An 11,495-nucleotide genomic window follows, 5' to 3' on the forward strand; every position below is an offset into this window, starting at 1 on the left:
CATTTTAAAGGTTCTGTATCAATACTTCCAAGCCAAGAGCCGTTTAGGAACCTTTAGTTATATCCTGTCTTTTTAAGGAATGAGTCAAAAGGAAAAATGTAGTGTACAAACATGAGAGTGGACTACCCATTGCATGCTGTACCAGTATGACTAAGCCAAGACTCATTTAGGAACCTTTATGTTTAAGAGTGTACATATGAAATACAGGGTATAACATTATTACATTGCAACAAAACTCAACTGTCTAGCTTTGTTATCCAAACTAAACCAAATCAAACTGGTTAGCAAATTGTAGGATGTTATCATAAGTTAGTTCTTGTCCTTTGCTTGTTTACTTACTCTACCTCTCGTATATTTAAGGGAACAACATCTATTTTGTGCATTATGCATTAAGACATTGGCTACATGCACTGTATTGGATATAACTGATGTTATTCTAACATTTTTATATTTTAACAGTAAAATGAAACAGCAGCAATACATATGTATTGAAAAACTGAACTGAAGCTTATATATAAGGTGACTGAAAATATAAATGGTTACAGATAAACAAACGTTCCAGCCTAAGAACATGTGCAGAATGCATACTACTAATTCAGAATATTCTGATTTTAGTAATATTTTGTTCAGTGTACCTGCAGATTTGAAATCATTTTTAAATGATTAAATATTAAAACATAACATTTCTCTTAACAGAAATATTGAGAGGCTGGGAACACTTCATTTGAAGGCTACCTTCATAGAGACATTGAATTACGTATTTATAAAGCAGTATTTGAAAATTTGCCAACGGCAGAAAATGAAATATGTTCATTACACTTTTATATAGCATCATCTCAAAGCAATGGCACTCATAAGGCAGCGGTATTACTGCAATTCCTGGCATAAACTGTTCAGAAATTCAAATTTAGTGCTTTATTCAAATATTATTCAATGCTTATGCATCTGTGATGAAGTCTCTAGTGTTACCAAGACATGTTAGATGTATCCACGACAGAAATGATTCCATTTCATCATAACTGAGAAAACTATAAAAGGTCAAGAATGAAGTTATAACAAAACTGCCATCTAGAATGCTTGACGTGACTAGTGACTGGTTTCTGGACCGGCTCGACCACCTTTGAGCTTCCTGCTGTACAACGCTGTGCAAACCTCACCTTCATGAACTGACCCTCCTGATGCTGCTGCTGCAGCTGCATGAACTAATGTTCAAACTAATCTAATTAACCATTGCTCCTCCTGTTTTCCCCGTTTTGTAGTATAACACTTTATACTAATGCTGTTTGCTATCCAGTGTCAACCAGAGAAGGATGGGTTCCCCTTTTGAGTCTTGGTTCCTCTCATCCACTCAAGGTTTCTTCCTCCTGTTCTTAGGGAGGTTTTCCTTAACACGGTTGCCGTTGGCGATGCTCATAGGGGTTTGGACCCAGATTTTTCTCTAAAGCTGCTATGTGACAACACTTGTTGTAAAAAGCACTTGTTTTCTGGCTTGCTAGTGACTGTATTTTGGATAGTAATATACCTCCTTACCTATCTGAACCCCTTAAAATCCCAGTCTCATTGTGTACTAATGCTTATTTTTCAGTAATACTGGGACTTCAATGGAAACTGGCTGAACTATTATTAGATTATAGAAATGTGTATTAAACTTTGGGCCTCCCAGTGGGCCCTAGCCATTTAAGGGTTAAATAAACAGTTTACTTCTTACTGAAAAATCAAATTTACACAATTTTCCCCTTATTTTAGCCCATATTTTGGCCAAGATGTGGGCTTTGGGGTTGCAGGCAAATGTGATTTGGTTCTCACATCAGATCCTTTGAGATGACGGCCCTCAATGTTATTTGCAAATGGTCAGTTGGCGCTTTTCTTGAATGCTAGCACTCTTTGGTTCTTTGCTAAAGGCAGTTGATCTATTTTGAACCCTGAGTTCTAAATAGAACTGTTTCTGGCTCAGTAGCTTATCTGGATAGTGAAATGGTTCTTCAGATTGGTAGAGTGTTGTACATGATTCTATATAGCACCAAAAAGGTTCTACTATTGTTATTATGTCAAGCTTGTAATGATAGAAGAACCCCTTTTTGTGCTATATGGAACCACTGGATACTTAGTGTACAGACTAACCAGCCATTTCAAGTTGTTGGAGTAACAACCTGTCATTGATCTATGAGAGGTTTTTAGTAGGGGTTCACATTAGTTAGCCTACTGTAGCTGCTTTACTTGAACCTGCTACATCATAGTGACACAACCATGCCACATGTCATAATGGATATCATATGCTGTCATCACAGTTTTAGTTCAGTAATCTAACAGTATCATTTTACCATTACTGGCAGTTGTCATGATGCTGGAATGTTTGATAACTGAATGAATTGAAGATCAGAGACTTGACTTGACTCAAAGAGTTTTTGGAGGACAGAAGTCTTCTGTGATATTAGCTTTTGTAGCTCAACTGCAAAACTAAAGCCACTAAAAACTTCAGACACCCAACCCGGCGGATGGTGTCTTGGCTGATGAACTGCATTTGAAGTCAGGAGGAAATTGTCTTAATTTGATTTTTCAGTAGACCATTCTTTTACCTTCCGCTTCTCAGTGTTTTTTTTCAATAATTTTCAAACAGTGAGACTCCAACAGTGAAGAAACTGCTAGCAATCTTGTCTTATCTACTTGTATTTGTCCCAAGGCCAGCAATGGAGAGTGCTTGCTATCATTTACTGCACTACTTACTGTCACTTTCTGGAAGTGTTTTCTGTCTTTCTTATCTGAACAACAGAGGACATGTTATGTAATATGGATGTTTTTTACTTCTGTTTAGCTCCAGAAACACGACAAAGACTCCGAAGACGTTCCCTCCAAATGGAGATCGGAGGAAGAGATGGCGAAAGAAGCGACAGAGCTGAGGGGGCTCTTTAGTTAACTTCCTCTGGTAAAGACGTCTATAATATATAAAAACTGGCAATGACAAACTGGCAGTGACAAAGCATGTTTGTTTGTTATTGCCATTTACACTAACTGAGCATTTTATTAGGTACATCTAACTTGTATCTACACTTCTTCTTCTTTCGGCTGCTCCCTTTAGGGGTCGCCACAGCGGATCATCTGCCTCCATCTTGCCCTATCCACTGCCTCCTCTACTTTCACATCAACCATCTCCATGTCCACCTTCGCTACATCCATAAACCTCCTCTGAGGTCTACCTCTTCTCCTTCTACCCGGCAGCTCCATCTCCAACATTCTTTGCCCAATATATCCACAATTCCTCCTCAACACATGTCCAAACCATCTCAACCTGGCCTCTCTGGCTTTATCTCCAAACTGCTCTACCTTCACTGTCCCTCTGATCTGCTCATTTCTAATCTTGTCCAGCCTTGTCACTCCCAACGAAAATCTCAGCATCTTCATCTCCGCCACCTCCAGCTCAGCCTCCTGTCTTTTAGACAGAGCCACAGTCTCCAAACCATACATCATAGCAGGATGCACTACTGTCTTGTAAACCTTCCCTTTCACTCTTGCTGCTATCCTTCTGTCACACATCAGCCCTGACATCTGTCTCCACCCACTCCATCCTGCCTGCACCCTCTTCCTCACCTCTTTTTTGCACTGTCCATTGCTCTGGATGGTTGACGCAAGATATTTGAAGTCATCCACCTTTACGACTCAGTGTCCATTTTATAAACTCTGCTTACCATATAGATACACTTTGTAGTTCTACAATTGCAGACTGTAGCTCATCTGTTTCTCTGCATACTTTATCTTGCCTTTACCCAATTTATCAATTGCCAGGACTCCCACAGGTGCTTTGACCATGGATTGAGGGACTAGCAATGACTAACATAAAAAATGCCGCAACAGATGAGCTACTGTCTCTGATTTTACATCTACAAGGTGGACCAACAAGTATCTAATAGAGTGTATCTAATAGAATTGACAGTAAGTGGACACAGTGTTTAAAGCACTGTGGTGTCTGATCCACTTGTACCAGCGCAAAACACAAAAACATACCACCACCGCATCAGTGTCACTGCAGTACTGAGGATGATCTGCTGCCCAAATAACACCTGCTTCGTGGTGGTCTGGTGGGGGTCCTGTACCATTGATGAACAGGGTAAAGTTGGGACAACAAAGTATGCAAAGAAACAGATGGACTACAGTCTGTAATTGCAGAACTACTAAATGCTTCTATATTGTAAGCGGAGATGATATAATGAGTGTAGAAACAAGGTAGATGTACCTAATAAAGTGCCCAGTGAGTGTAGATTTGATATGCATGCATGTTTCTAATATAAATCTTTAACAATAATAGCTGTTAATTGGTAACATTTTTCCCCCCAACAGATCAGCTAAAGAAAAGCTATGGTGATTTTACATGAAGATTTGGCATCAACTTTTTATTTGCAATAACACACACACTCACACTCACACACACACACACACACACACACACACACACACACACACACACACACACACACACATTATCTAAGCTACTTATCCTCCTGGGTCACAGGGGATTCTGGAGCCTATCCCAGCAGTCACTGGATGAAAGGCAGGAAACACCCTGGACAGGTCGCCAGTCCATCACAAGGCTTATTTGCTATAATAATAAAGCTGAATTTTACTGCAACAAAGTGTGTAATTGCACTCTTTTTCGTTTTATTAGTTTTTGAATGAAAATTATATATTCACTTAAAAATGCCTTAAAAGTACAGTTTGGAGGGGAAGCCTCATGACATGCTAGTGTTTTTTGTTATGAGATAAAAAATATATATGTCTGCAATGTAGTCAAGATCCCTGCAAGCATCATAGTACTTTTATTTCAGTGGGAAGATAGTTGGGGAAAAGGATAAAATTCTTGAAACGCTGAATGGTAAATTATACACCATCTTGGTAGATGCAGATATGGGTTCAGCTTCAGAAACTGGATTGAAGGCCTAATCCATCAGATTAACAACTAACATGATTAGTAACTGACGGTGGAATAGACAATTAGTCTCCTGGAAGTTAGATACATCACTGACTGTGATGAATTTCCGTCAGTTGTCAGAAATGGGAAATAGCAGAAAATCTTCCTCAGGGCACTTTATTAAAGTCACTTCAAACTGCTGTGAGGTAAAATGTATTGTAATATGCCGCTTTCAAGCTTCAAATAAAACATGAAAGACCTTTACAAGCTTCTAATATACATAATAATCGAGAGTCGCCAAAAATGTTCCTGTGAGGTACTGTTAGCTTAGCGCTAATATAGTACGTGAATCCCATAGGGGTGCTAGAGCAACTATCTCAGGGGTGTTTTTGTCGTGTTTTTGACAGAGTTTGTGAAGCAAACTGAAAGCCTGGCTTTAATAGTCACTGATCTAGTTAGCTTTTTGGCTGTCTGGCATGATTACATCAGTATTATCTCGCAGCTAGCAGTGTAATATGTCTCTTTAGCATTACCAAGGCTAAAGTTAGCAATAATCTGTTATTAGCCTGTAAATAACATTATTGCAAGAGCAACTGATACACATAAGACTTGCCTAAGTAGTCCCTTCACAACCAACAATGTACAAGTCAGTAGTACACTTTGTGGTAGAACAGTAACAGTAACACAGTATCTAGTGACACAGTTACTTGTTATACAGTAACAAATAACACAGGTAACACAGTAGGTATACACAATGACTTCAAATGAAAGGCCTGCCTTTCGGCTCTTCATTTGAACTGCATTAAATGACCAGAGTGGTCAGTTCCTGCCTGCTAAAACTGGGAACGATTTTCCGATCTCGCAGATTCACATTACCGAAACTCCCTGCCACCCCAGTAAAACTGACTAGATCCACCACTGATAACTATAACAATAATAAACTACAACTTTGTCTACAATTGATGACTTTGCTGGTGACACAAACCTATCTGGCTAGTGTAGGTCAGCAACATGGCAGGTGTCTCTTATATGACATCACATGGAACTCATGGACTGTCCATTTGACGACTGTAAACAAAAGTTTTTTGTTTCGTTTGATTGTTTCAGCCTGTAGTCACTATACACTACAGGCCCTGCTTACCTCCTACATTGAATCTATTCATTTTACTCAAAACTCCATCAAGGTTTTATGGAAATCTGTACCTTTAAGTGCCACATTTATTCTAAAGCCCAGTATTTCAATATGGCTGATATGCAATGCAAAGTCATCTCTTATATTTGTTATTCATGAGTGTCCTGAGCTACATTTCATTATTCATTGAGCAATCCCATTGTTGTCATGTAAATCAGCGAAAGCAACCATATTGGGCTTTTTTCTTATTCCCTAAGCAGACGTGTCATCCTGTCAGTGGGGAAATGGACAAAATAGGATTTGGTAGCCAAGGTGCTTTCTCAAAGGTCAGTCATCAGTCTGTAGTTGGTAAACCATCTGTTAGACGATCAGTCTTCAATTCAAATAAGGTTTAGGCCTGGACAGGACAAGTAAAGTAAAAGAAATGGATCACTACCTTTCATAATCCATGTTTTGTGATTGCCTAGTGCTCAGCCGAATAGTAGAAGGTTAGAATGTACGCACATTGTGTCTGTTATGCTTGAAACTATCATTATTTACATTTAAGCATTTAAGGAAAAAACTGACAAATGAAAGCGTCGGCTGAGGCCCGGATATTATCAATAAGAGCTGAGCTGAGAAAATGTGGTTAGCATCAAATAATCCCTTATTGCGTGAATTTATTGTTAGGCCCGCAGCCGCACATTGGAAGCTATTATGACTTGTATTATTTTATCAATGTGGAAATAAAACGATCTTGACTCGCCTCTTATTCATCCGGAAAAAGGAAATACAATTCTGACAGAGTAACGTCTATGAGCCCGTAGCCTTTTTCCGGTAATCAAGTTGTAAAAAACGGGCCCATGAATTTTAAACGTTATTGTCCATGAGGGCTTTCTTTAAGGAAATATCTTGAAGAGTTTGGAGGGGGTGGGAAATCTATCACACATGGTTCAGCAGAGCAGCCTTAAATGAATAGGAAGGACCCTGGCCTCATATGAAATTCATGGCAGAAATTACCCACAGGATCACGCTCAAGATCTCCGTTAGAGCATGGAGTGCTCTACGTGTAAACACGGGCTTTATCATACGTCTTGACGTCGAATAATTACTTTGTCCCTATTACAATGTCACACCCTTAAAGGATATTGAATATAATTACCCATTTGAAATTTCAATTAAAAGGACTGTCCAGATAATACTGAATGTGTGCTTTAGGAGGGACATTATTTACACACGTCCCAAGTAATTACCCTCCTGTAGGTCATAACAAGCATTACACCTCTCCAAGGATCTCAAGATATACAATGGCATCATGGCTCTGCCTTTGTAGCAAGGTGAGGTTTGTTTAGGGCACAGTTTAACATCATAGTTGCTTCAATCAGAACCCTGTTCATGAGCCCACCACTGCTAATTGCTAAACGCTGTACATATGACACCGTATTCTGATATGAAGACTGGAACATCTAAAGGCAAACATAAAATCCTCTACTCAATCTGTGGGAGAGAATTAGTCATCAAAGCCTCTTTGAGTTTCCTTTTTGGAAACCATGTTAGTAAATATTCACATGAACTATAAAGACTAGCATCTATCAAAATTGGATATCCTGGAAACCTGCATTCTTAAACATAAATGTGCCAAAAAGTGTTCTTTGAAGTGATGGCATAGAAGAACCTAAATAACCTTTCAATGGACGGTTCTTTTACCCCTTTCTCAGGCCCACTAGTGGCCATTCCACCAGCCGGCTAGATATTGGCTCAGATATGTTGAATTAATATGATCAAATATTTTCCCTCTAACTCTGTTGTCAGATTAACTACTACACTGTTAGCTCTCTGTTTAAAATGCTGTGATGCTGTGTTGAGTTGCTAGTGAGCAAAAAGGGATGAAGGGAGGAGGGGGGAGGGGGGAGGGGGGGGGGCTCCCTTGCTGCGAAAACAATTCACATCTTTCCACAAAGATAGCCATGCTGAGATTCAGTGCAGCACAACTCCAGCTTTCTTCATACCACACAATCGTGTACAACTAACAACTACGAAGTCCACCTTTGTAAATGAGATGTGTGAGTGTGATGAACCTTTTTGTAGTTTATAAAACCTCCACATAATGTAAAGTGTAGACATGGAATCATATGTCTAAGAGCTATATAGAAGGCTTTATTTTGCTCTTAAAATGGTACTGTTTGGTTGTTACCTAGGTTAATTGTGTCCCGTTCCACCCACTAGCTGGGCATCTCTATCAGATGTGAACATGTGAAGTAGCACCTTATTGCTTCGATTCATTGGACAGTTCAACACGCTTGGAGGAGCACACTAAATGTCAGTTCTCTAACATCAGCAAATAGCTACCTGTGTTGGCTAGCATCATGAAGAGTGGTGCCATTCGACCCTCCCAGAGGCCAGTTATGCTGTGTAGGACGTGGATGAATGTGGTATTACCAGGAATCGAACTCACAGCCAATAAGGGCCAGTACTTATCACATGTCCACTGCATCTGCCACACGAGGTGCAAGTCTACTCTGCAGGACATGAACAAGTAGTGTCCATATACTTTTGGCCATACACTTGTTGTGTATGGACAGTAGAAGGTGACTGTTTCCCAATTGGCCAGAGATACTCAGCTGCTGCTTGTAATTGCATAAAGCCAAATAAAATGAACAAGGTTGGAATTTTAGATGATGCGCAGCAAACGCCACTCAGGCGCTCCAGCTGGTATAAGCTGACATACAAAATGAAGTGCATTGTTTATGCTGTATGCAAAAAAGCGTATTTGTAAATGTAAGCGATCACACATCTGTTTTAGATAGCATCTGGTTGCATTGATGTGATACAGGTTATCTTGTTAAGAAACTTCTGCCAGTTTCTTCTCTGCCAGACAATCCCTTAAAGAAAATAATGTCCAGGCTTTGTGCCTCAAAATCAAAACCTTTCCCCACACCACAACCCAGCCTTACCTCGATACACCATGAACATTGGCCAATTTTTCAGGCTTGTGCCCATATTTATTTGAGAGCAAATCCCATAAGACTGTTGGTGCTTGGGCATATTACCAACATCATTTGCCAGTAATGGACTCGGAGCAGAGGGACATTTACTAGTTAAGCTAAAGTACATGTCGCCCATCATTTTTGCTGTGGGAGTAGCTGGGAGGCTATGTGGATAATGTTCTCTTCCGCCTGCCCTCCATGTTTTAATCATTAACACTGCCATTTTGGGGATGAGAATATAATGGTCACTAGGTGCCCTGGGTAGATGAGTTGGGGGAGCAGGGATCCCATTAAGGACCGTTTTTAAACAAGCGGCCATCTCCACGGTTAAAGGACACATGGTGCTCGTGGGTAATGGCTTAGCTCTTAGCATGGATGGATTTAGCTCAGGCTGAGGGTGATTATATACACTGCTCAAAAAAATAAAGGGAACACTCAAATAACACATCCTAGATCTGAATGAATGAAATATTCTCATTGAATACTTTGTTCTGTACAAAGTTGAATGTGCTGACAACAAAATCACACAAAAATCATCAATGGAAATCAAATTTATTAACCAATGGAGGCCTGGATTTGGAGTCACACACAAAATTAAAGTGGAAAAACACACTACAGGCTGATCCAACTTTGATGTGATGTCCTTAAAACAAGTCAAAATGAGGCTCAGTATTGTGTGTGGCCTCCACGTGCCTGTATGACCTCCCTACAATGCCTGGGCATGTTCCTGATGAGGTGGTGGATGGTCTCCTGAGGGATCTCCTCCCAGACCTGGACTAAAGCATCTGCCAATTCCTGGACAGTGTGTGGTGCAATGTGACATTGGTGGATGGAGCGAGACATGATGTCCCAGATGTGCTCAATCGGATTCAGGTCTGGGGAACGGGTGGGCCAGTCCATAGCTTCAATGCCTTCATCTTGCAGGAACTGCTGACACACTCCAGCCACATGAGGTCTAGCATTGTCCTGCATTAGGAGGAACCCAGGGCCAAACGCACCAGCATATGGTCTCACAAAGGGTCTGAGGATCTCATCTCGGTACCTAATGGCAGTCAGGCTACCTCTGGCGAGCACATGGAGGGCTGTGCAGCCCTCCAAAGAAATGCCACCCCACACCATTACTGACCCACTGCCAAACCGGTCATGCTGAAGGATGTTGCAGGCAGCAGATCGCTCTCCACGGCATCTCCAGACTCTGTCACTTCTGTCACATGTGCTCAGTGTAAACCTGCTTTCATCTGTGAAGATCACAGGGCACCAGTGGCGAATTTGCCAATCCTGGTGTTCTCTGGCAAATGCCAAGCGTCCTGCACGGTGTTGGGCTGTGAGCACAACCCCCATCTGTGGATGTCGGGCCCTCATACCATCCTCATGGAGTCGGTTTCTAACCGTTTGTGCAGACACATGCACATTTGTGGCCTGCTGGAGGTCATTTTGCAGGGCTCTGGCAGTGCTCCTCCTGTTCCTCCTTGCACAAAGGCGGAGTCTCCTCCAGACTGGAGACTCCTCCAGTCTCTGGACGCTACGCTGACAGACACAGCAAACCTTCTTGCCACAGCTCGCATTGATGTGCCATCCTGGATGAGCTGCACTACCTGAGCCACTTGTGTGGGTTGTAGAGTCCGTCTCATGCTACCACGAGTGTGAAAGCACCACCAACATTCAAAAGTGACCAAAACATCAGTCAGAAAGCAGAAAGGTACTGAGAAGTGGTCTATGGTCCCCACCTGCAGAACCACTCCTTTACTGAGTGTGTCTTGCTAATTGCCAATAATTTCCACCTGTTGTCTATTCCATTTGCACAACAGCTGTGAAATTGATTGTCACTCAGTGGACAGTTTGATTTCACAGAAGTTTGATTTACTTGGAGTTCTATTGTGTTGTTTAAGTGTTCCCTTTATTTTTTTGAGCAGTGTATATATATATATATATATATATATATATATATAATCAGTATCTAACAAACATGAATACACCCCTCAGATTTCTGCTGATATTTTATTATATCTATTGATGGGACAACACTATAGAAATGAAACTTGGATAGAACTTAAAGTAGTCAGTGTACAGCAGTATAGTCCTCTGAAAATAACTCAACACACAGCCATTCATGTCTAAATAGCTGGCAACACAAGTGAGTACTCCTCACAGTGAACATGTCCAAATTGTGCTCAACGTGTTAATATTTTGTGTGACCACCATTATTATCTAGCACTGCCTTTATATAAGTTATATCCAAGTTTCATTTGTGTTCCATGAAAAGATATAAATATTTGCAGAAATGTGTGGGGTGTACTCACTTTTGTGAGATACTATACATACATACACACACACACACACACATACACACACACACACACCAAGGCCTGCACTGTGTAATAGGAAGCACTTCTTTGGCTAGTGAGTGATTCGAAACACTTTTCACTTAAACAATAAAAAAATTGTCATAATTTGTCATACGCATTCAGAGGCAGTGGCATAACTATATTGTGTAATA

General features: G+C 40.7%; 1 protein-coding gene across 2 annotated transcripts in view; it reads left to right on the forward strand.

Annotated features, from left to right (window-relative positions):
• fhit (fragile histidine triad diadenosine triphosphatase) overlaps window positions 1–4,619 on the forward strand; it is a 476,955-nt gene extending 472,336 nt beyond the window's left edge. For both annotated transcript variants that reach the window (XM_037532128.1, XM_017710626.2), the window contains 2 exons: window positions 2,813–2,923; window positions 4,333–4,619. In XM_037532128.1, the coding sequence (XP_037388025.1) occupies window positions 2,813–2,914 (102 nt within the window). In that variant the 3' untranslated portion in view covers window positions 2,915–2,923; window positions 4,333–4,619. The remainder of the gene's footprint in view (window positions 1–2,812; window positions 2,924–4,332) is intronic.
• The last annotated feature ends 6,876 nt before the right edge of the window (window positions 4,620–11,495 follow it).

This window comes from Pygocentrus nattereri, chromosome 21, assembly GCF_015220715.1.
Source record: "Pygocentrus nattereri isolate fPygNat1 chromosome 21, fPygNat1.pri, whole genome shotgun sequence".
Lineage (NCBI taxonomy): Eukaryota > Metazoa > Chordata > Actinopteri > Characiformes > Serrasalmidae > Pygocentrus > Pygocentrus nattereri.